Source organism: Drosophila takahashii, chromosome 3R (genome assembly GCF_030179915.1).
Source record: "Drosophila takahashii strain IR98-3 E-12201 chromosome 3R, DtakHiC1v2, whole genome shotgun sequence".
In the NCBI taxonomy this organism is placed as follows: domain Eukaryota; kingdom Metazoa; phylum Arthropoda; class Insecta; order Diptera; family Drosophilidae; genus Drosophila; species Drosophila takahashii.
The window spans coordinates 11,694,224-11,719,634 of NC_091681.1; the positions used below are offsets into that span (position 1 = coordinate 11,694,224).

Here is a 25,411-nt window from a genome sequence, read left to right on the forward strand (position 1 = left end):
AAAACAGTAGTGCATAAAACTACCTCGACTAGAAGGAGAGTCCAATCAAATCAAGGAGATACCTGGGATTGAAAAGTCAATCGTTATTTAAATTTACGATCATATATATTTTTAAAATATACATAAGATAAGTGGTTGAGTAAACTATGTACTATCGGTTTATTTTCCCCATGTCAGCTTATGAATTTCTGTTACTATTTATAAAAATTATAATATAAATACAAATAAATTACTCAAATATTTCAATGCTTTGCAAAATTATTTTTCATAAATAAGAATACAAGTGTTCTTAATTTGCAGATCTTGATATGCCCTGACTAGGTAATGCCTTGTGAAAAAATCAGCAAGTACCAAATAGGACACCACTCATCGAGTCTGTAAGTAGCCACTGGAGAGCCTGGTAAAAGAAATTTGAAATTTTCAAATGCTGGGCGAGCAAAAGGAAATGGAAAAGGCGTTGAATATGCAGCAGGATCTGCCCTAGCTGGGCTCAGAAATGGCCCAGAAGCTGGCCCAGAGCTGAGAGGCTGGGCTAACAAATGTTCGGCTGGACAATGTCCTGGGCGGGCCAAGAGTTTATCGCTGGACAAGTTTTATGTTAACACTGGCCACAACAAGACCAATGGCAGTTGCAATGGCAACGGCAACTGCGAAAAGGCAGCAGCTGCTTGGCTCCTTTTTTCGGACACTTTTTGTCTGCTTAGCTCCCAAATGTGCCACAAATACGAAGGCAAGTGCGGACCCGGCAGGAGCCAACTCCCTCGCCTGATAAGTAAATGAATGTTGCATACTTTGGGGCGCGGGCGCAGTTTGCCGGATTTTCAATCATCAAGTAAGAGAAAGCCAGCCATGAGGGTGTTATTAATGTTGCGTTATCAGCAGGCCATCCCCCCTACGCCGTAAAATTCATCGTTCTTTCCATGCACTTGGGAAAAAGGATCTACAATTTGTAATGTATTGTCATATTGCATTACTACAGCAATTAATAGTTCCAGATACTCTTTAAAAGGGCGAAAAAATACAGTTCGTATTATATTCTCGTTAATACATTTTTCTAATATATTGCGTAGAATTTTCCATGATTTTTGACAGTGCCTTACCGCAAAATGCACAGCCGGAGCAGCAAGAGCCAACAAGCAACAACCGGCGACCGACAACCAACAGCCAACACGCAGCAGCTGGAGGAGCTGAAAGAGCTGGAGGAGATTCGACCATGAGGATGCAGATTCCCGCTGCTGCTCCATGTTGGCTGCATAAAAACCCAGAAATTAGCATAATTTCAGGCACTCGGGCTGCGATGGCGCAACACTTGCGACCGCAGATAAGGCGCAAAATGAACGCAGCGCGTCTTTTGTGCATGTGTTTGTGGGGGCGAGTGTGTGGCGGTTCGATGTGTGCGTGGGTGTGTAGGTGGGTGGTGTGTGTGTGTGAGGGATCCACATGCACGCGTGTTGGGCGCGCTGTTCATCGCTTGTTATTTGGGGAGCGCTGTGTAAAACTTGCGGCATATGTGGATGCCAGGCAATCAGCTGCGAATTTTAAACTCTATAAATAGAATTCCGTATTCCCCAAAAATATTAAATTAGTGTCTAAACATTTACTCATTTCTCCCGCTGCATGCATGAAATATTTTAGGAACCAATTATTAAAAATCTTGATGAAAAATTAGCGTTATTATAAAAAAAATGTTTTAACTTTCTAAAAATGTATTGACTTTAACTTGATTTGGGGTCTTAGTTTAATTTAAACATAATTCTGCGCATTATTCAAATTAAAATGCATTTTAAAAAACCAAAAATAATTGTACTGAACCAAATGAAAAATTCTGAAAGGTGAAATAAAAAAATTTAACACGAAGGGCATTTAAACTTCGTTTTGGTAACCCTTTTTTGGCCTGAAAGTTCCCCACTGCTCTGCAAACAAACCCATTGTACTGGTGCATACACAACGGCATACGATTTCCATAAATGCACAACAACGGCGAATTGCGTGGCAGAAGATCTTGGACAAGAAAAGTAACCTGCGGCAAAGAGAGATTTTCCGAAGAGGGTTTTCCAGTGGGACAGGTGATGGGGCAACTACGTATACATGAATCTCTCGTTGGCGAGGGAGTTCACCGTCTAGATTGAAAAATTTCGATTGCAAAAAGTTTTTATTATCGATCGCGGTTACACCCCAAATAACCAAAAGCTAGTGCATATGCAACATTTCGTTGAATGCCAGTCTCAAGGCCTCTGTCAGACCCAATTCGTACAACGCGTCGCGAATGAACTTTAGGTTTAGCTCGCATTTCAGGGAGAATGATTTTGGACTTAGATGATGGCGCTGTCGCAGTCCCAGATACTGCTGGAAATATAGTTGAGCCCGATCCCAGTGGTGACGTTCCGAGAAGAATCTGCGCTGCTGGATATCCACATCTTCTGCCTCCTCATAGTTCTCATTGGGTAATCCAGCCCAGTTTCCAAATATCGGCCGATGGGAATGCAGTCGCAGTGGCCTGCTCATGCTGAAATCCAAATCGAAGAGGTAGCCAAATCCGGACGCAGGTCCTCCGAAGGTGCTCCTTAACCGGCTGCAGAAGGCCAGGCTCCGTTGCAGACTGATCTTGCGAAGAAGGTAGTTGCGGCGGGGACTTTGAACTGCCGCCGTTAGCATCCGCTGGTTGCGTGGCGGATGTGGGCGGTTGTGGCGGATTATTTGCACATGCGGGCCATCGCCAATCAGCGTACTTTCCACCACGCGGGAGGAACTCTGCCTGCTCCAGATCCTCGACCTGGTGGTCGCGGACATATCTGATGGCCAGATTGGTGGGCCTTGCAATGCTTTTAAAAACAAATAATTTTGCGAGGGGCCGATTCGATTGTCCACTTACGGCCAACTGGGTTTAGACAACGAACTTACACATTTTGGAAATAATTTACTTATACAGGGAAGGCATTTCATATTTCAATACCAATTACGAGTTAAATGATAGACATATCAATTTCCACATTTGAAAGATACTTCTGCATTTTTAACGCACACTAGTATTAGCAATTTTCAACTTGAAGAAGATTAAGAACTTGATGGATTAATTTTATAAGTTATGCAAATTATATAATTATTATAAGAAAAAATGTCAAATGCACCTACTTCTTCTTAACTGAATATGTGGTTCTACCTATAAGTGCCGCTTAGGACTACTGAAATCGCCTTTTGAACGATATTTTTATCGAAAAACATATCAGTTATAAAATAATCTTTAATTTGTGTTTGAAATTTTTTCGCTTTACAAATATTTATTAAATTGTGATTTTTATTATTTTTTAACTTATAATGAAATATCCCTGGCTAAAACTTTTGGATAAACAATTTATAAAGCTCTTCTTTAAAATACTATGTGATCCTGACATTTAGCCAAAGTATCAACGATTATTTAAAAAAAATTCTTAGTACTGTACAAATACAAGCACGACGATTTTGACTTCTGCGGTGAGTGAGGCGCAATTCCCCGGGTATTGCAATTAACGGCTTCAGCATATGTGTGTTCTAGAATTACTTGTACATATTGAAATACGTATAGCACTGATTAAGCGTTTTAACTGCCATAGCAACAGGCAGCTCTAATTCTGCAGCTGCTCGTCTGCTACTCGAATTGCAGAATGAGCTATCCATTTGATGCCAGAAGCCCCTTTACGGAGTCCCTCCCACATCCGAGAATTCCCCGAACTGCGTCATCGAGTGAGCCACTGTACTCACACACTTGAAGCGGCTGCCTTCATAATTCAGCGTGGAAAGTGGAAAGTCTACTGGCAAAATGAATGATGAAAATCAGTTCCCCAGATATTTCACTGGCACTCTATTGCTTGCATACAATAAACAATTTGCCTTCTGATTTCCAGCATGAATTGAGATGTCAGCAGTCTGCACTCGAGCCGAGCTACTATTAATAATTGACTTGGCCCGGCCACACGGGGCGTATGGGTAACAGTGCTGGCAAAATCACTTTGATTGGCCATGGCCCCGCCCCTTAGTGCGCCATTTATTCGAAGGCACTTGACACTAATTAAAATCCCCTAGTCGGCTAATTTAAATGCTGCGGAGGGTTTCTTTTATGTTGCAAGTGCATCGCCTCAATTACCTGAGCATGTTGGTATAAATTAACTGCTCTCTTTATCCCCATGGTAATAAAACTCTTGCAAATGGACATGTATGCCTGGCACAGGCTGCAGTGTTAGCCTGGTCTATTGTCGTTAGTCAACTACTACTCTCTTAATCCGTTTCCATTTTCTGAGTTGGTTTGGCATTTGTCGTCAGCAAGATAAGCAGATGGTAACACAAAAAAGCAACAAGGATCGGATTCCAAAGTTAGGGCAGTGGCCATTTATTTCGTTTCGAAAAATTCTTGTATTTTTTCATTCATATATAGAAATTTACAATTAGTATATTTTACAACAGTGGTAATAAAGCAAAGCCAGCTATGTTTCAATTTGTTTTCATTTTTCTGCTTTATTTCTTATTTTGTTGTAGTTAAATCTAAGCTCCAGTCCAAATTTGGTTGCTCGATTTTTTTTTTACATTTTAGGCATCAACGGATCGCATCTAAAAAGGGCAGCATCGCTGAAGACCGTTTCTTTTTTCCATGGGTCCACAGCAAGGACCGCAGGGACCGCAACAGGGTCCCCAGCGTGGTCCACACGGTCCACAACAAGGCTCACAAGGTCCACCACAAGGTCCACAAGGACCACAAGGTCCACAAGGTCCACAAGGTCCACAAGGTCCACAAGGTCCACAAGGTCCGCAGCAAGGTCCACCCGGTGTACAACCCATGATTTATGTGCAAGTCTACAATAGAAAAAATTAAATATTTTCAATAATGGAATTCGGATAAAGTTACCTTGAAATTGATGATTTCCAAAACTTGGGTCTAGAGTTAAAATTTAGATGTGTTTGTGCTGAGAGAAAAATGAAAACTGGTGTTCCTAACCGCACAACGAGCTTGGGAAAGGAGAAAATATGTACACAGCCATCTAGATGCTTACATTTTTAAAATAAATTTCTTTAAGAACACCTTAATTCAAAAATTGAATTTGCATCGTTTTTATGCCTGATGGAAATTTTATTGTTTTAAGAAATCTTTTCAAGCTACTGGTCAATCTCAATCTTCGAATTGGATTAAAAATAAATGGTTTAAATTTTTTCTTTTTAGAACATATATAACATATATAAACATATATAAACTCATATATAAAGATCCTAACATAGCCCATTAATGGTAGGGAACTGTATAGGTTAATTCCAAGTGGAGATCTGGAATCAAGAAATAATGTTTAATCAAGTTTTTATTTCTTTTTAAAGGGGGCTTTTATTTGTTTGGTTTTCCAATTGGTTTCAGTACCAGGAGTACCATGAATTCGTTTGCCTCTGAGACCTCTGGAAAGTTGACCAATTTCAGCATTTTTCGAACTTTGAGGTCCTTGTGCTAAGAAGCCTTGCGTCGGGGAACTTTTATAAAACTTTGGAGTTCGTAACGAAATTAACAATATAGTATCCATCGAGGTAAGTTTAAAAAGCATTTATTTGGTTGCACAGTGTTAGGACTAGTACTCAACCCAACAAAAAGTCGTGCAACTTGCTCTAAAAGCGGCCGAAATTCTTTAGTTGTGTTGCGCAAAGCTAATTCTATGGCGCTCTCAATATTTACTCCGCAGCGTCAGTCATAATAAAAAATATTGTCCTTTTTATTTGTAGCAGGTGTGTAGTCAGCGAACCACGTCCAAATTTTATGTTTCCTTTTGCCTTTTTATAAGGGTCCCAAATAGTCATTTATAATCATTTACATTACCAGATGAACGAACCAAGATATTTATTTTAACGTTTTTATTACTGCTTCATTGTCTCAATATCTTATTTGTGGCTTTCGATTGTTAGGTGTTGGTGTGTGGAATGGATGTAACATTGGTATTCGGTTCCAGATGTGATGCATTTAGCACCAACAACCTCCACAGCAACTGCCAAATGGTCCGCAACACGGTCCACAAGGTCCACACGGTCCGCAGCAAGATCCGCAGGGTCTACAACGTGGTCCGCAGGGCCCGCAGCATGGTCCACAGGGACCACAGCAAAATCCGCAGGGTCCGCAGCACGATCCACAAGGTCCACAGCACATGATGAATTCGTACAATTCTACAAAAAATATAACTGTATCAGATGGAATTTTATAAAAAAAATGTTTTTTTTATTACCAAAGTTTTTACGAGCCAAACAAACAACAATTTGAGACAACACCACAAATTTAGTAGTGGTCGGATCGATAGCCGGAATAAGAATGATATGGATTTGGGACCCAATCGCTTACATGGTCTTGACAGGTCAGAAACGATTTCCACAGCCTGCTATGAACATAAAATATAATGTTAAAATTGAAAATATTGAAGTCGTTTTTGCGGAGGGTTTAAGAAGAAATTTAACATTTTATTTCAATAAACCAGTTGGTTATGGCAGAAACATACCAATTATATTTAAATTTCTTAAAACTCATTAGTGTTCATGTACAATACATCATAATTAAAAGCTATGCTTTGTTATCTGAATAATAATACGAAATTAAGAACACTGTTGTCGGTTTATAGAAATGTAATGTAGATCCAGGTACAATTTTTAACGCAGCTGCATCACCATTAGTGAAGAAAAAATAAGTACCGGTTATGTCTTAATATCAGTATGCTTAAACACCAAAAAATCAAGAGCTATTCGGCAAAAATTTCTTTTAAGTGCACATGAATTTTAATCGGATTCAGCGCCAAGCAAAGTACTCGGGACACGCAGGTATAAAGTTCGAAGCTCTGCATGTTTCAGAAGTATGATATTAAGTTAACCCCTCTTTAAACCAGTTTAATAGATAGTTTTCGAGCTAATTTTGTTCCCAAGAAATTAGGCAAAAAATATTTGATTTTCAATTCACTCAATTTTTTTTTTGACTTGGTTCACGCTTAGAGAGGAGTTTGCTCAGCGTATGGTCTTAAATTACTCTTCGTGGTTCATCAGGACTAGATGTTTCGCTGGATTATGGTTGTTCAGCATCCACAATAGGGACCGCAGCAAGGTCTACAAGGACCGCACGGTCCACAGCCTCCGCAGCAGGGACCGCATGGTCCGCAACAAGGTCCACAGGGTCCACAGCATGATCCACATGGTCCGCAGCACGACCCGCACGGTCCGCAGGGTCCACAGGGTCCGCAAGGACCGCCGCACGGGCTACAGGGTCCACAGAATCCAAGGGGTCCACAACACATGATTGGTCTGTAAATTTCTAAGGCAACTCTTTAAAATAACCTTTATCATATTTTCCAAATACTTACTTTAAACCGAACAAATAAATAACTTAAGACAACCAAAAATTTTGATGTTTACAGGCCGAAAGGTTGAACAAGAATGATAGAATTCTTAACCTCACTCTGGGATTTGAGTTTGACAATTGAATAAAATTTTCCACAGCTAACTAGATTTTAGATTCTTGGTTACATTAGATTTTAAACAAAATTATTTTGGTAGATCAAGGTTTCCATGAAATTCCGAGTGACTACTGTCAAAAGTACTTTCTACTGGCTATGGATGAGTTACATCAGTTCTCCATTCCATCTCCGACAGTGAGCACCTAAATTTTCGGTGGTTTCAAGATTCTTTTGGATTCCGGTTGTAAAAGTACCCAAAAAATAAAATCATGTACATGTACGTCAATCCGAATTACGTCTTGGTAGGGGTATGTACTTATATCGGCCATACGGTCCCGAGATCTTGGGACTACCTTTTAATAATTCTTTTTTTCAGGGCCCTTGTTGCGGTGGGTGTGGCCCCTGTTGCGGTGGATGTGGTCCTTGTTGTGGCGGGTGTGGCCCCTGCTGCGGTCCTTGCGGAGGATGTGGACCTTGTTGCGGCGGCACCAGCAGTTTTTGCGGTTGCGGTCCTTGCTGCTGAGCCAGTTGACCGGAAAGCCCATTGAAATACTTGAGCCTGCCATGTAAATCTCGAAAATTAAAAAGTGTGGGAGACAACAATTTAGTTTTATTCATTTAAAAAGTTTTGGGGGTTAAGTCTAGAATGTAGAACATAATCTTCAACGTTGTCTGAGACAGTTTTGGGCTTGATTTTCTTAATCTATGCAGATGACATTTTTGGTAGCTGACTTTAGAGAACATTTATCCATCATTTGTGTTGGGGCCAGAACCCCTATTAATATAATATTTTATATATATTTCTAGCGTTGCCCACAAAAAAATGGAAAAGTAGCTCAATTTAAGTACTTTATTTGTTATGAATTTATTCATACTCTAAAAATCTGCTTGTAACTTTTAGTTACACTTTTGTGTGGGGCATCGAGTAGATCAGCTTGTTCCAGAAGTTCGGATGACTCCTCTCTAGATAGGTGTTGAATACCATGTAGGCCCTCAGCTCGCTGTCCAGGCTGTCGAAGTTCTTAACATCCGGATAAAGGACGACGATCAGCCGCTTGCACCGATCCTGGGAGGTTGCGTGCAGGGCGAGTCGGAACTCGAGTCGTCCCCAGGTGGACTTTATGAAGTTGTCCGTCATCAGGATTATGATGCGCCGCGAGTCCCTGACGGACCTGCCGATGCAATCGGGAATGGATTCTCCTGCCAACCAGTCGCGCAGGTAGAAGCAGAGTCGGAACCTGGGTCTGCCCATTTCCAACTTCTCCACGAACTCCTCCACCAGCGACTCGTCCTTGTGGGTGAAGGCCAGAAAGGCATCGAACTTCTTCGTCTCATCGAGTTCTCTTCTGGCGGCCAGGCTCAAACAAACGTCGTGCTCGTAGAACCACACCAGCAGCGGCTGTCTGAAGCAAATCATGAAGTTAATGGCTATGATCACGGCTGCTACTGAGATCGCCAGAGCCACGAAATAGGCGAAACCAGAGGGACATATAATGTCCTGATCTATCGAGACAAGTTTCTCCCCATTGCCGCATTTTATTTCAGTAAAATCGGGTATATTAGAGGATATACTTTTCAAGAAATTTAGATTTTCCATGTCCTCGCAAGAACATGACCAGGGATTGCCGAGCATGAGTAGCTGTAACGGAGAGACTTGTAATCTTTTCTCTAAAAAACTCCGCTTATTTGGTGTCAGTGCTGTAATACTATTGTTCCTCAAGTCTACATAGGTCACCTTGTTGGCCAGATCGGGAATATTCATCAGTCCTTCTCCTCTGCAATCGACTATGAATGACGGCCATGTTGAGTTATCCAAGCAGCACACACAAGCATCGGGACAATCCATTTGAGATATATTGCAACGATTCAGGGTGAGATTGTATTCAAGGGGTTCGTGATCCCTCAGGAAAGATAGCAACGATCTTGACTTGCAGTGGCAATTCCATGGATTCCCTGACAATTTAATTTCAGTGGATTGCTTTAGGTAACGAATCACATTGTCATCAAGGGTCTCAAAACTGTTGTTACGAAGGTCCAGATACGATAGTTTCTTTGGGAGCAGATCGATGGTTACTTGGGATATATTATTTTTGGATAAATGCAGCTCAAGTTGGTTAGAAAAATTCTCCGTTGGCATCATTGAAAAATGTTTAGGAACCATATTTGGAAAGTTATGTAAAAATGTATTCCTGCAGTCGATTTTTATATTTTGGGTAGTGCGGTTTTGACAACATTCGCATTTATAGGGGCAAGGTCCTGGCATGTGATCATAATAAAAAAGCTCATGTTCCTTGTTGACAAACGGCAAATTTTTATGCAACCATTCCATATACTTGTAAACGTTCATGATTTTATTCAAGTCGGTTAGTTTATTAGTCATACTTGGTATCAATTGATCTTCATTAATTATAAAGAATTCTTGCTTTCTTTTGCCAAGCCTAAGAAAGTGTTGACCTAAATACTTCAAAAACCCTTCAGGTGAATTGGGAAGCAACCTAATAAATATAGGCCTAACTTCAACTTCTCTCATAATTATTATTCTTTTTAGGTTTTTCAATAAATGCAATAGGGGCTGATCATCGCAATAAACAATCCATTGATTACCTGTCTGTTTAAAAATGGAAACATGTTTTAAATATTGAACTAAATCTCTGTTCATTTCCATTATGTTGTTAAAGCTAATATCAAGATAGTCCAATTTTTCGGGGAGATGGTCGATTCTCAAGCTAGTTAATGTGTTCCTGGAAACATCAAGTTTTTTTAACATGTTATATCCATCTGAAGCGATATTTGGTAAGTGGGCTAGAGTATTATTGGAGAATATTAGCTTTACTCCTCCGATAGTGGGAATGGGTAGTTGCGGAATTTCAAAGAGACCTCTATTGCTGCAGTTTATATTCAGTTCTAAATCATCGTAGATATAACGGCAATCACACATGTCAGGGCATTTAATGCCATTAGTTCCTCGAATAAAATTACACATATTATCTTTGCATATTAAACCCGTAAAGTTCGCATGTGGAATATGATATCTGACTTTAATTAATTTAAGTCTGGGAAAATGGGTAAAGTATTTCAAATCCACTTCGTCGGGAATATCCAGTACCAAATGCTCAAGAGAAGTTTGAAGAGTGCTGAAAGAAAAATTAAATGAAATATTATGTCTTAAAATGTTAGGCTGGTAGGGTTGGTAAAATATTTAACAGCACCATAGATGATTTTCAAAGCACCGATGGTTTGGGCCATATACGTATACAAAGTCTACATTTTCAACCATTTTTATACCCGTTACTCGTAGAGTAAAAGGGTACATTAGATTCGTGCAAAAGTATGTAACAGTTAGAAGGAAGCGTTTCCGACCCTATAAAGTATATATATTCTTGATCAGGGTCACTAGCCGAGTCGATCTAGCCATGTCCGTCTGTCCGTCTGTATGAACGCTGAGATCTCGGAAACTACAAAAGCTAGAAGGTTGAGATTTTCCACACATATTATTGGGCCTCCTACGCAGCGCAAGTTTATTTCAGCCGAGCGCCACGCCCCCTCTAACGCCCACAATCGCCCACTAACGATTTTAAAATGTGTCCTGCGCCCACATCTTTAAAGATTTCCGAGAAGTATAAATGCAATTTTGTTGTGTATATTTATACCTATCGAAATGTAGAAGACATTTTTCAAATCGGACCATTCATTAAAAAGTTATACGCAATCAAAATATCTACATATATCTTTCTCCCTCACACTCCCTTTAGCTCAGCTACGATTATAGTCGGGACACGAACCCGAGTACAGCGTTCGCACTTCCTTTAGCTGAGTGACGGGTATTAAATAGTCGGGACACCAACCCGACTATAGCGTTCTCTCTTGTTTTTAGTTGTGTAGTATTAATAATATTCAACTAACCTTAAAAATGACAAATTATTTATTGTACACTTTGACAGCACCAGCTTTTGTAAATTAATCAACGGAGCAAATGTTTTAGTGGTCAAGTTTTCTATCTTAAATCCAGTAAATGATAACGATGTCACATTGGCTTTTTCTTTAAAAATATCGTAGTCAGTAATTAGATCTTGATTTTCAGATTCGTCATTAGCATTAATTATAATTTCATTTATATTATTATTTGTTTGCTTTATATAGACGATTAGTTCAGTCAGGTTAACGGATTGTCGACAATTTAATATTAGAGATTTCGGTCCATTATTGTAATGAACATTTCTTTCTAATACTTCAAATGAGCTTAGTTGTTTTTCAAAGCGAGTTACTTGCTCAACACCGAGTTGTCGAAGGTAATCCACTGCACGTATTCCATGGTTAGTATCTGACACTATTAAATCTTTTAATTTCACGTTTCTTTCTTTGCTGATTGGAATGAGGTCAGTGATTTTAGGATCGGGAGTGCTCCATTTAACTTCTAAATATCCGTCGTTCAGAATCAAATGATAATCGTTAGTAAGAACATAATTAAGATCTTCGTTGTCGCAGGTATGTTCACTGATAGTGTCTTTGCAGCTTCCCTTACAAAATCTTTCACAATAGTCTTCTGGAATGATTTCCAAAAGTTTGCTCCGTTTAGATTGGCATAAAAAAATATTTAGATATATTAAAATTAAAACAAATATAATCCGGTATGCACCCATTTTCCAATGCAAGTGCAACGAGAGTAAAATTTAAACAGCGACTGCCAACATCGGACGAATGAGCTTTAAAGTATTACATTCAATTAAAAATTTAATGGGTCCCAAAACTTCAATAATTATTTTCAAAAAGCAAGAGAAAAAATAATAATACTCGACTACGAAATACCCTGTGATCACACCTATTTTACGAAGAGAGTTTCAAAAACAGTCAATTATGTCTGTACGTGTTTATTGTGATTAAATATGAAAAGTAAGCATAAAAAATGTTTTGTAATGATTTAAAAATCAAAATATCTCGAGTAAAAACGTTTGTTATTCAAGAGCGTTAAGTAGCAAGCATTCCATAAATAAATTATTTCTTCGTATACAGTGTAATCGACCTTTTACTGATAAGAATGTTATTCATAAAAACCAAGTCGTTATGCTTAAGTCTTGGCGAGTTCTGGGGAGTACTGATAAATAAAAACGCATTAAATCATTTATGAACTTTAGTGTAATGTCTTGGGAAACTCAAGATTGGTGCGGACTCCAATGCCTCATACATAGGCTGATTAAACTACCTGATCAGTGCTGCCATTTTATCCTCTTTCCGGACAGATCTGTCCTTTTTTTAACGGCTTTATCCGGAAAAAATTTCAAACATCCCCTATCGGGAAATCTGTCCTTATTTCAAAAATAAGGTTTTGAGTGTTATTTTTGCTAGTCGAAAGTGTATAAACCTGTTTTTATATGCTAAAACGACTTTTTAACCATCATTCTTACAGTTTGGTACTTATAAACTAATTCTTTTTACAAATTATCAAAGAGACGTAAAGCTGTCGATGGATTTTCTTTATAGTATAATTTTTTCTGTAGCAAAAAAAAGAGGAAAACACTTTAAAAATTTCTCAATTTTTACTCTCTGTTTTTTGTCAGAAAAAAATTCAGATTTGAACGACTCTTATTCGGGTTTGACGTAGATATTGAATATTTTTTGTATTACCAATATAGTTAATTAGAATGCTTTAATTATTTTAATAATTTTAGATTATTACGTATACGCACAAAAATTTACCATGGTAAAATGATCAAACAAAGAAGGTTGTGAGTCGGGCGCAGTATATCACTACATAATTGAATTTAATATAAAATTTAAACTAAGTAAATATGTAACCCATTGGTAAAACAGAAAAATGGATGCGCATTTACTTTTCTCCTTTTTATACCCTTGCAGAGGGTATTATGATTTCAGTCAGAAGTTTGCAACGCAGTGAAGGAGACGTTTCCGACCCCATAAAGTATATATATTCTTGATCAGCATCACTAGACGAGTCGATCTAGCCATGTCCGTCTGTCCGTCTGACCGTCTGTCCGTCTGTCCGTCTGTCTGTTTCTACGCAAACTAGTCTCTCAGTTTTTGAGCTATCGGGATGAAACTTTCCCAAAAGTCTTCTTTCTATTGCAGGTAGTATGTATGTCGGAACCGACCGGATCGGACAACTATATCTTATAGCTCCCATAGGAAGGATCGGAAAAGAAAACGTTAAAAAATTCTAGCTTCGGTGTTTTTTGAAATATTACCTTCTACTTTTGCGGATGTTATTTTTAAAATATTTATGAATTTCGAATTAAATATTTAAAAAATCGGACTAATATGTCATATAGCTGCCATAGGAACGATCGGAAAATTAATGGAAAAGTAATAGGAAATAAATTTTAGCTTCCTTGGTTTTTATTGTATTATCTTCTACCCTAGGATATGACTCTTTTTAAATATTTCCGAATTTCAATTTTAATTTGATCAAAATCGGACGACTATATCATATAGCTGCCATAGGAACGATCGGAAAATTAATGAGATTAATGAAATTAATTGAACATTTTTGCGATTTGTTAAATAATAGGAATGATCTGCGAGGGTATTTAAGCTTCGGCTGGCCGAAGCTAGCTTCCTTTCTTGTTTTTGTCCTTTTTAAATTTTTTTTGTCCTTTTTGTCCCTGTTTTTTTTTGGCTAATCTGTCCTGTTTTTCAAGCTGAGTGATGGCAGCACTGTACCTGATATGTGTGATAAAAGGTCCAGTTCTTAAGTAAATCGAGCTGAGAGTCTTTTAAACAATATTAGGGACAAAAGTCTTTCAGGACATCAAAAAGGATACAAATTGGGGAAGCAGTAGTCTTTAAAATGGTAACATTGGCTGCTTTACGGAAACTAAACACGAATAAACCTTCCAAACCTTTGAATATAAAAACCATATTCCCTGCTAAACCTTGGAGAATCCACAGAAACCAATCAGTTTATAGGTTGCCGACTCTCGCGAACAAAAGAAAAATGAGTTTTAAGCTTTGTTGGTCTTTTGCTGGCACTGCAATTTAAATAATGCTTCAAATGAATTAAGTTGCCAGCCAAATGAAGACGACAGCATTTTCCGACGTCTGGAGGAGGTGGCATTGACGGTAAATGGAGCAAATCCTTCAGCAGCTGCAATAAAAATCGAATCATGTTAACAAAGGAGTGAAATGAAGCGCAGACAAAAAGCCAACCAACTAAGATGGCGACCGATTGTGAGTTTTATGTGACAAAAAGTGAATACAACCCGGCCAGGCAATAGTTCTTAGAAATATTTTTGTGTAAAACTGAACATTGGAATGGGCAGAGGTGGGGCGTTTATATGTGCAGGGGGCTTTTGTATGTGTCACTGATATATCGTTCGATCCGTCGATACAGGAAACACGCAGACACACAGGATGGCAATAAAAGTGGTAATGATGTGGCACGAGGGCGAGACAAAAAGTACAGTCACACGAGTGCCCCGGATATGAGTCCGGCCATTAGAGCTGGAAAGCCGTCGTCACCTGCTTAGTAAATAATAGTTTAAACAAGAGAGAACGCTATAGTCGAGTGCCTCGACTATTAGATACCCGTTATTCAGCTAAACAACTTAATAGAAATATGCCTTCTTATATGTTTTTCGTCGCTCGATTTTTACCCAGGGATCTCTTTCTAGAAGAGGCTTTCCAGAACTTTCAATTCAGCCTAGCACATCTTCCGTCTCTCTCTAGCGCAGGTAAATGCACTTGTGAAAAACGTATACGAGCAAAAAGAGACAAAATGCGCGCCCCATTTCAAATAATTTAAAATTTGCATTAACATAATGTGAATTAGAGTGACCACAGAAAAAAACGCAGATTTTTTCCAATGCCATTTCCTAGATGGCGCTAGTGTATATTGTATTGCGCCATCTACCGCCAGATATTGGTACTACTGGTCATGAAAGGCGGAAATGTAGGCACTGGCCAGGTTTAAGCGTTTATTGGGTTTGAGGGCGTTAGAGTGGGCGTGGCAATTTTTTACTTGGCCAATCGATAGGTATTGACGAAGCGAATACATATCAGTTACTATTTTCATAATAGCTTCAAAACTGTGGTCGTTAAAGGGGGCTTGTGGGCGTTAGAGGGGGCGTGGCACCTTTTTGAAACAAACTCGCGCTGCGTAGGAGCTCCTAGAATATTCATGCAAAATGCCAATCTTCTAGCTTTTATAGTTTCCAAGATCTCAGCGTTCATACAGACAGACAGACAGACAGACGGACAGACAGACGGACAGACGGACATGGCTAGATCGACTCGGCTAGTGATCCTGATCAAGAATATATATACTTTATGGGGTCGGAAACGCTTCCTTCTAGCTGTTACATACTTTTGCACGAATACAATATACCCTTTTACTCTACGAGTAACGGGTATAAAAATACAGATCGTTAGGAGAAACATTAAAAGGTTAAATTCAGAAAAATTGTTGTTTTTTTATACCCTTGTAGAGGGTATTATAATTTCAGTCAGATGTTTGCAACGCAGTGAAGGAGACGTTTCCGAGTACATACACTTGCCAGAAAAAGTATGCGTACAAATATTTTCCGCAACTTTAGAGCTTAAAAAAACGTCTTAAAAAAATTCGTAAAAATGTCATTTTAATTTTAACATTTAGTACACATATTAAGCTTTAATTTGACGTAACTTATTAATTTCTAGCACCTTTACTTTTCCTAATATAAATAAAAATGTACAAATTGGCCGGATTTCGCATCAGAAAAAGTATGCGTACAAATGCATATGGTATTAGAAAAAGCCATATTTTGGGCAAAGTACGTCGAGTTTAGTACGGAGTTTGATACCCTTTATGTTTTATAACTTCAGTCTACATATTCGTCATCGATTGGACCAATGTCCTTGCATCCATCGCCGTTATTTGATTCCATTCCTCGACATTGAGTTTTTTCAGGATATCCTTGGATGCAAGGGTGTGAAGGCGAGTCCTGCCCTCCAGGACATCACAAAAATGCTTTACGGGATTGATATATACTATTTTGATGGCGAATGTAGCTGTTTTACACATAAAAGCTTTGTTTTGTGGGCGCAATGTTTAGGTTCGTTGTCCTCTTGGTACCAAAAGTCCTTTTCGAGTCCCACTTTCAGGACGCTTTAATTTCTTGTCTTAAAGTGCATAAAACAACCAACAAAATGAGGTATCGTTTATTAAAATCGGTCAACAACTTAACGAGAAATGGGTATAAAAACTTTCTTATTTAGATAGAAGGTTAGTTTTTTTTTAAATTCGTATGAAATTCGTGCATTACGCCAAAGCAGTTGTTTGTTTGGTTATATGGCTAGCCATTTCTCGTTAAGTTGTTGACCGATTTTAATAAACGATACCTCATTTTGTTGGTTGTTTTATGCACTTTAAGACAAGAAATTAAAGCGTCCTGAAAGTGGGACTCGAAAAGGACTTTTGGTACCAAGAGGACAACGAACCTAAACATTGCGCCCACAAAACAAAGCTTTTATGTGTAAAACAGCTACATTCGCCATCAAAATAGTATATATCAATCCCGTAAAGCATTTTTGTGATGTCCTGGAGGGCAGGACTCGCCTTCACACCCTTGCATCCAAGGATATCCTGAAAAAACTCAATGTCGAGGAATGGAATCAAATAACGGCGATGGATGCAAGGACATTGGTCCAATCGATGACGAATATGTAGACTGAAGTTATAAAACATAAAGGGTATCAAACTCCGTACTAAACTCGACGTACTTTGCCCAAAATATGGCTTTTTCTAATACCATATGCATTTGTACGCATACTTTTTCTGATGCGAAATCCGGCCAATTTGTACATTTTTATTTATATTAGGAAAAGTAAAGGTGCTAGAAATTAATAAGTTACGTCAAATTAAAGCTTAATATGTGTACTAAATGTTAAAATTAAAATGACATTTTTACGAATTTTTTTAAAGACGTTTTTTAAGCTCTAAAGTTGCGGAAAATATTTGTACGCATACTTTTTCTGGCAAGTGTATATTCTTGATCAGCACCAATAGCCGAGTCTACCTAGCCATGTCCGTCTGTCCGTCTGTCCATCTGTCCGTCTGTCCGTCTGTCCTTCTGTCCGTTTCTATGCGAACTAGTCTCTCAGTTTTAAAGCTATCGCGATGAAACTTTCTCAAAAGTCTTCTTTTTATTGCAGGTAGTACATAGGTCGGAGCGAGCCGGATCGGACCACTATATCTTAAGGCTCCCATAGGAATATTCATAGAAATATAAGAAAATTCATTGTAACTTTGTAGGAAGTAGGCGTTTTGATTCTTGACTACTTAAAAACAAAATTTAAATAAATAGAAACGCTGAATCTGGAATCCCTGGAACTGCACCGAGTGAGCATTCTTTTATCTGCAAGGGTATATAAGCTTCGGCTGGCCGGAGGTAGCTTCCTTTCTTGTTTTAAATAAATGATTTCACATTTGTAAACCCGATACCGATATTTTAATGCATTTACCCCTTGTTAGTTTCGTCGTGCACTTGCCTTTAGTCAATGACCTCACGACTTGCCACGAATATTATTCAACACACCACATTTAAATGCGGCAGCTTAATTTTCACCTGCACGGATGTGACTCGAACACAAATCACGTTGCAAAAAGAACAGGTTTGCGGGGTTAGGTTGGGGGAGGCTGTGAGCTCTAAATAAAACATAATAGGGGTATGTCATCTAATTAAATATATCCGTGTGTAATTCTGTAGTTTAATTTCAACAAATGTGGAAAACTAAAATAGGAAACATGCCAGAGCATGTGGTTGCCAACAGTGCCGGCTAAAAGTATTTATTTCTGTCAGTTAATTCGAAGTGAAGTCAGTCTTAACTTTGCAACTTTTTTTAAATTATTGTGTGTCGTTAGGCATAGCTTTTTTCAAACCAAATGGTGCCTAACATACCAGAAGCACTGTGTGCGCCAACAAATAAGCACAAACGGCAGACGTGCTCCGTTGAGGGTGAATACACACAGAGACTCGGCTTCCGGCGGAATATTTCAGTTGAAAATTTTTAATGAGCTCGAAATTGTCGCAGCAGATTTTGCAGCACACCATGGAAAATCGGAGGAAAAATAAAAAGGGAAATAACATGAAATCAAATAAATGGGGGGCTGGGCATTTGATCCTGCATTTTAAGGCTCTCGCTGTTAATAAGTAAAAGTAAACTGGCAAAAGTATGATGACATATGAGGTACAATGACTGTTTTATGGCCTTTGTTGAAAATAAAAAAAAACTAACCTGCATTAATCAAATTAACACGTGAATTTAACCCTTTCTGCTCCCTGCAGGAGAATGTTTTTCGGTTTTCGGTGTCAATACCATGCGCACGCCTTACGGATAAGTCCCAGACATATTACATGAATCGGTAACATTAACAGGATATGTTTCATATGTGTATATGTTTTATGTTCGGTTGAGTATGCGCCATATACAAGTGGAAATCTGACGGATATCTTCCACTGGAAAGGAAGGGAGTTTGCGGTGGCTGCGGCGAGCCCAAAAACAACCACTGTGAAACAAACGCAAAACGAACCTCTTTCTGTCCGTCTGGCTGTACGCATTTCGGTTGACATTTCGTTTTAATTTCACAGATTTACTTGTTACGTTTTGCTCGATGAAAAGAGTGATAATGACAAGGGTGATGATGTATACAACCTTGACGTCAGAACCAACCATATTTTTTCGTCGAGGCTATAACGGTAATTTAGTCCATATTATTTAAATTAATTTTTTATTTTTAATCACAGAATATCTTTACATTTTTTTCTTATTGTTTAAATTTATCTGCTCTTAAGACAGAATTTCCTAATATTTTCTTCTATTTTTATGAAATTGTCACTAGTACTACATTTTTACAAACGTCTTAGGTATTTTAAACGCCCTTATTGAAATGAAATGAAATGTCTTTAACTAACAATTTCCCGTTTCCTATTGCTTACGCTTGAAATCAGACCTATCAGAGGCTTTCTGCACAACGCAAAGTTGTTTCCGATTCACGTATTATAATCAAACTCAACCAACCGATAGATAATTAAAAAGAAACGGAAATTAATTTGTCAAAACGATGCTGCTGCTGCCAGGATCGTCCCTGGAAAAATTTACTGACTAATTAAAATTATTGACAGATTCAAAGAGAACATAAAAAATATTTCTGGTCTAAGATGACTTTGTCCGGTCGTGACTGAGCAATCGCGAATGCTTTACACGACCTTTTTCTCTAGTGAAAGGTGTAGATACAATCGGCCCCTTCATCACTGTTTGGGCTCACGCTGCGTATATGCAACCTACGAGAGGAGTGAAAAATGAAAATAATTTTTCAAAAACTGCCAGCTATGGGCGCAATCCCCCAGCGGTGTGCGTATTATCTCAGCTCCCATCGGCTGGCGGAGCTGCGTAGCAACGATTGCAATTGGAATGGCCAAACTGCAGGCGGACTCAAAGGCGCCATCTCGGTGCGTTCGAGTATTATTCCGCTGAGCTAGAATCCACAATGGTTGGGTTATGAGCCGAGTTCTCTGCGCCTTTGGCTGCTTTATCAACATCCAGATGGATTTTCCCCTTCCTAAATATTCCTGCAATATCGCGTTGTATTTGGCGCTTTGATGCCGAGTATTGTTCAATGAGCCCGCGGGCAAGGGACGCCGGTCTATTGTCAACGCTGCGTATGCGTTTTTATTCAGCACCCACCCTTTGCTTTATGGAACAGTCGTATTGTGTTCCGCCAGTTTAATTGACTATAGCAAATCAAACAGGTTTCGTTATCAAAAAACTTAAAAGTCAATCACGCCACACAAAGGGTTGAAAAGCATTCTTTGTTTGCAGAAGTAAATAAATTCAAAATGAATTTTACTGTAGCAAATCAGTTATTTAAAAATTTTTTTTAAATCTTTACTAAAAGCTATCAAATAAAAACACCTCTTAACGAGGTAAAAAACTAGTGACGATCGCACCTTCAACATACAAAAGTTCTGATATCAACATTTGTGACGAAAAATTATTACACTCGTCATTAAATAGACTTTCTAATCTTTTCTCATTCGGCCCGCCCTAGCAGACTATTCCAGCCTTTTTCCCTTCACAGGCATTTTCTATTGCAGCGTGCCGAATAAAAAAATATTAGAAAGTCTATTTAATGACGAGTGTAATAATTTTTCGTCACAAATGTTGATATCAGAACTTTTGTATGTTGAAGGTGCGATCGTCACTAGTTTTTTACCTCGTTAAGAGGTGTTTTTATTTGATATCAGAAGTTTTTGTTTGTTTACATTTGCTCTCATAGGAGCTAATATATACATTTAAATTTAAATTGGTCAATCAAAATTTGTAAGCCATTGTATTTAAACAAATTAAGTTAAAAAGTATTTCAAAATACCTTTTAAACGAGGTATGGCACATGTCTGTACCTTTAGTAGTGTAGAACTTACAAACTAACGAAATTTAGCCATTTTTAGCTTTTTTCCCGCTAAAGTAGCGGCTTTTTCCAAAAGTCGTAGAACAAAAGATTCCTATATGGAACTCTCAAGTGCAAATTTACTGATTCCATGACCCTAAAATACAGTTCGGATACCCTCACACAAAATTCAATACTCAGGAAGCTTTAGTTGTTCGAGCTGGCAAAAGTGGCTATTTTCGTATAAAAATAACTTTTAAACGTGACTTTTTACAGTAATGTGTTATATACCAAAATTTAAGGAATCTCAAGGGCTATACAGTTTAAAGTTTTCAAGAAAATCGTTAGAGCCGTTTTTGAGAAAAATAAAAAAAAGCTAAAAAAAAAGTTTTAAAAAATTGTCTTTTGTTCATATCTTTTTAATTATTACATTTACACAAATTGCATATAGAAGGCGTTTATAGCATTTAAAAATACCTTTCAAACAAGATGCAGCACAAGTCTGTAGCTTTAGTAGTATAGAAGTTACGGTTTTCCGAATTTTAGCTATTTATAGCTGTTTTCCCGCTAAACTAGCGAGTTTTTCCAAAAGTGGTAGAACAAAAGTTTTTTATATCGATGGGATGAACGTCATATTAAATTTTCAAAACTTAAGAAACATGTTTTGGACAAACTGACAAACTGACAAACTGACAAACTGACAAACAGAATTAAGTTTTCATTTTGGGAAGAAGAAGGAAATCTTATTTTGGCTATAACTTTTGAACGGAGCGTCGGATTTTGACAAATGACCCCTCATTCGACGGGTATTTTCAAAAGGAATACAACTAAAACATTGCGAGGGGGCATTTATCCCCACCGGCCCCAACAGCTCCAAATTTCGAAATTTTCATTTTTTCACTTTCACCGCTCTCTCTCCCAAGCCAATTGATTTTCTTAAAGTCTTGGTATGCAATCCTTTAAGTTATTGCAATACCTTTCGATTGGTGTATTACTCATTACGATCGGACTATCACAGCAGATTTTCAATTTTGCGGCTATATAATAGTAGTCGCCTTCGCACACTCTCCTGGTGCGCTTCGTCACTACATGGACTGCCGTCCATAGTGATGTATTGCATTTATAATTAATGTTGATTTTTGTACAATTGATTTAGGATTTGATACTTATCAAAATGTTATTTGCATCAACGGAGATTAACTTTTTTTAACACAGTTTTATGCTACTATGCAGCTTTTGCCGTATTTTGGCCTTATCAAAATGCAACAAAGTGTAATGATCAATATAAAAAATGTTTTTTTTTCTTTCTTTAAATTTTTCCAATGGTTTTTTGTCTTATCTTGGTCATGTGAGCTACATCATTTGCCAATTACGCACACTATTTTGCCGTCTTTCAGAATCAATAGAGTCGGTGGAGAAGAAGCTGCAAAAAATGGCAGCTCGACGTCAGCTTAACACCTTGAGGTTAAGCCCGAAAGTACAAAACCATCAGTGGCAGCAGGAAAAACGCATGGCAACATGTGCAATTTAACCTTAGACACGCACGTCGGACGGATGGCTTTGAACAAAAGATACAAAAGGGATCGGGTATGGGACTGGGACTCGGACCGGGAATGGGAATGAAAAGGGGATTCAGGTGGGGAAACAAAAACCGGTTGGGACAAAGGTAAGCAAGGAAAGAATGAAACAATTTAGCCAGCACTTAACCGTTTAAACCCCAACTGAACCGAGTGCACACGTTTGACCCAGGAGCGACACAACGAGGACATGTGGGAATTGAACAAGGCTGCAGCTCAAGATTCCATTGGGGGTGTTGTAAGAACAAACAGAAAACGAGGATGGGAACAGGAACCAGAGCGAAGCCCCCAAAAAAATTAAAACCACGCAGGGCTTAAATTTATAACCAGCGCGATGCTGTGGCAGAAAAAGGCGTTAGGAGGAATTCGGTTCTCGGGGGCGGCGAGATGGACCAGTGTGGCATTGTGGGCGTGTCCAACAAGCACGAAAATGAAAGCCGCAGTGAAATGCATTTTGGAAGTTGCCTTGACGCTGACCAAAAAAAAAAATGCCAAAAAAAAAGCGCACTCCCATGCACTCAGAAAAAGGTTCCCATATAATGATGAAATAATTCTCTGCCCTAAAGTGATGAATAGAGTCAAAGTTTATCTCATAACTGGAATAAGAAGTTGACTTCATCGAACAGACTTTAAATTTAGATTTTAATAATTGCGAGGAGATTATAGAGGGTTTATATTTTTAATTTTAAGTGGATTATTATGGCTAACAAGTATTGTCTAGTGCTTAGATTGGGCTTAGAGTAATTTGTAACAAATTAATTTATACACATTAATTTTAGATTTTAATATTTGCGAGGTGATTATTGAGGATTTTTTTTTAAATTTTAATTTGGTTATTATGACTAACAAGTATTGTCTATTGCCTAGATTGGGCTTAGAGTAATTTGTAACAAATTAATTTTTATTTTCTTTCGGTGTGCTGCGTGAAAAAAGTTCGCTTGGTTTTGTGTGACGGCGACGATTTGAAGCCGTGACCCCGCGCAGTATGCAATGCAATTTTTTGTTACGAGTCTGAGCCCCTTCGTCCTTCGTCCTTGGTCCTTCCGCCAACCCTCTGCTGTGCCAGTTTGATATACAAACTGTAAAATGGCAGTTCACCTTAACTGGAAACTCAACTGAACTAAACTCAAACCAGCTGAACTGTTTTTGCCGCTTTCGACGACAACATCACACACAAAAACTTGTCACATGTGCAACGCAACATTTCCGCACCCCCGCAGCCCGAGCTTTCGCTCCATCTCCTCGTTGTCCCTCTTTTTGTATGCTTTTAGTCGAATTTCAAATGTTGCTTACTCTGCTGGACATCTGAAGTTGGACGTGCAGGCGTACAATCCCCCCACTTTCCCTTCGAAAAAGTAACTTAAAAGGGCGAACTGCTGCCTCTGCTTGACTATTATTAAACTGATAAATTTGCAAGTCCCACAACGTGTCGTATCAGTTATTTTCAACACCCCTGCTGGGTGGAGTGGCACCAGTTTACATCGCGGATTTTATCTATACAACATCATCTGTTCACGTTAAGTATCCGCAGCAGTTGCCACACTCGGTTATTACTTACGAGCATTGTGATGCCAGCGGATTGCCGGCTTATCCGCTGACATGTTCCATTCCCTTAAATAACAATCTTTTACACTATCCCAACAGAGATGTGCCATCGAGTTGAAAGTTGATTGAAGCTTTTATTATTATTTATTTACTTTTTAATGACGCTATGTGATTATTTAAAACCAGGGAACGTAACTGTTATAAGTTTTATTTTAAAAATCACACTTTAACAGTTATTTTCTGATTTGTAAAGTAAAACTCAAAGAATAACTGTTATTTTTTGAGTTTTATAATAAAAGTTGACAAATAACAGTTATTCGTCGTGATCAAAATAAAACTCAAACTTGATTTATGGCGATTTTGTGGGTAAACAAAATTTTAAAAAAATATAGGTATAAAATATGCGCGGTTGCCTTTTTTAACAAATTTTTAGTAAGTTATAAAAAGCACGGGTATCATGTTTTTTTTAATTATTTCATTTTTTCAAAAATGTCAAAGGAATAACTGTTATTCATAAAAATCAAAAAATAACAGTTATTTTTTGAGTTTTATTATAAAAATCAAAAAATAAAAATCATTACGGTTTTGTAAACTACAATGGCTAATAAAAATTGAGGTGTATTTAAAAAAATTTTAGGACCCTTCTAAGTGCGTGATTTTTTTGTATGAAAAATTTACAATAACAGTTATTTTCGTTCCCTGTTTAAAACCCATTTACTTTATGAAGTAATACTATAATACAAATTTTTATAATTATTAATAAAATGTAATGTGGTTAATTCGCATAACAGTTTAAGATTCCACTTTTTTTCTCGCCAATTAGTTTATAAGCCCAATGTGCTTAGAAAGTTTTTATTTTCCGCTATTTCTCTCACCATTTACAAACACGTATTAATTTCAGTTGCAGAGTGTGCGTGTTTTTTTTTGGTTTCGCTTTAGTTGAGCTGACAAAAAGCACGTGATTTGCTTATTTGAGGAGCTCAAACTGGAGCAAGCGAGAGGGAATGGGGTAGAGAAAGGAAAGGGACTCACAGGTGTGCGAAAACCTGATTTGTTTCGCTGGTTAGTGAGCGCTAGTTTTTTTAGATTGCATAACTCGCTGGGATTTTATGGCAGCTGTTGAAAATTATAGCTTAGGTGCGTGAGAATTAAAATGTATGTAAGCAGAAATTTCATTGAATTCATTAACATAGGTATTTATTTCTAATAAAAAAATATATTTGGCAATATTGTTTTTGGAAAAGTCCTTATTATCACGAATCTTGAATTATAGTGATTTTATTGGACTTCAAAAAGTTTAATTTATAGCCATTTACTGAATATCAAATTGCCAGCCAACTATTTCATGCGTAGTTTTCCAATCGAAAGCGAGAAGTGAATCCACGCAAGCTCAATTCCCTGACAACTGTCAGTTGAACAAAAACTAAAAGCTAGATAAAATTACGGGATCCCGGTCGAAATACAAAGTACGAACTACA

General features: G+C 38.0%; 3 protein-coding genes and 3 long non-coding RNA genes across 7 annotated transcripts in view; 2 read left to right on the forward strand and 4 right to left on the reverse strand.

Moving 5' to 3' along the window:
* The window catches only part of LOC138913690 (uncharacterized), a 36,284-nt gene extending 22,894 nt beyond the window's left edge, over positions 1 to 13,390 (forward strand). The window contains exon 3 of the long non-coding RNA XR_011419497.1: positions 13,287 to 13,390. This is a non-coding gene — a long non-coding RNA (uncharacterized lncRNA). The remainder of the gene's footprint in view (positions 1 to 13,286) is intronic.
* LOC108068211 (uncharacterized) lies at positions 2,134 to 2,908 on the reverse strand. Its single transcript, XM_017157638.3, has one exon. It carries the CDS (start codon positions 2,788 to 2,790, stop codon positions 2,191 to 2,193), a length of 600 nt encoding a protein of 199 aa, XP_017013127.2. The 5' UTR covers positions 2,791 to 2,908; the 3' UTR covers positions 2,134 to 2,190.
* On the reverse strand, positions 4,469 to 5,026 carry LOC108068200 (male-specific sperm protein Mst84Dd-like). The gene is made up of 2 exons (XM_017157627.3): positions 4,877 to 5,026; positions 4,469 to 4,824 (listed from the first exon to the last, which is right to left on the reverse strand). Exon 2 carries the CDS (start codon positions 4,807 to 4,809, stop codon positions 4,582 to 4,584), a length of 228 nt encoding a protein of 75 aa, XP_017013116.3. The 5' UTR covers positions 4,810 to 4,824; positions 4,877 to 5,026; the 3' UTR covers positions 4,469 to 4,581.
* Positions 5,845 to 6,696, reverse strand: LOC138913687 (uncharacterized). 2 transcript variants are annotated; one of them, XR_011419492.1, is made up of 3 exons: positions 6,682 to 6,696; positions 6,225 to 6,374; positions 5,845 to 6,165 (listed from the first exon to the last, which is right to left on the reverse strand). It is a non-coding gene; the product is annotated as an uncharacterized lncRNA (long non-coding RNA). The 2 variants fall into 2 exon arrangements; XR_011419493.1 differs by lacking the exon at positions 6,682 to 6,696 and adding an exon at positions 6,492 to 6,506 and having other exon boundaries at positions 6,225 to 6,371.
* On the forward strand, positions 7,588 to 8,036 carry LOC138913686 (uncharacterized). Its single transcript, XR_011419491.1, has 2 exons — positions 7,588 to 7,741; positions 7,810 to 8,036. It is a non-coding gene; the product is annotated as an uncharacterized lncRNA (long non-coding RNA).
* MstProx lies at positions 8,324 to 12,073 on the reverse strand. Its single transcript, XM_070217891.1, has 3 exons — positions 12,070 to 12,073; positions 11,337 to 11,976; positions 8,324 to 10,567 (listed from the first exon to the last, which is right to left on the reverse strand). The coding sequence occupies exons 1-3, from the start codon at positions 12,071 to 12,073 to the stop codon at positions 8,335 to 8,337; spliced, it is 2,877 nt and encodes a 958-aa protein (XP_070073992.1). The 3' UTR covers positions 8,324 to 8,334.
* Positions 13,391 to 25,411: the final 12,021 nt, after the last annotated feature.

Bases quoted from the DNA above. Each gene is read 5' to 3' on its own strand.
- LOC108068211 (XM_017157638.3), bottom strand. From the start codon at position 2,790: ATGTCCGCGACCACCAGGTCGAGGATCTGGAGCAGGCAGAGTTCCTCC.
- LOC108068200 (XM_017157627.3), bottom strand. From the start codon at position 4,809: ATGGGTTGTACACCGGGTGGACCTTGCTGCGGACCTTGTGGACCTTGT.
- MstProx (XM_070217891.1), bottom strand. The intron at 10,568-11,336 runs GTTAGTTGAATA...TTTTTCTTTCAG, and splicing joins AATAATTTGTCATTTTTAAG to CACTCTTCAAACTTCTCTTG.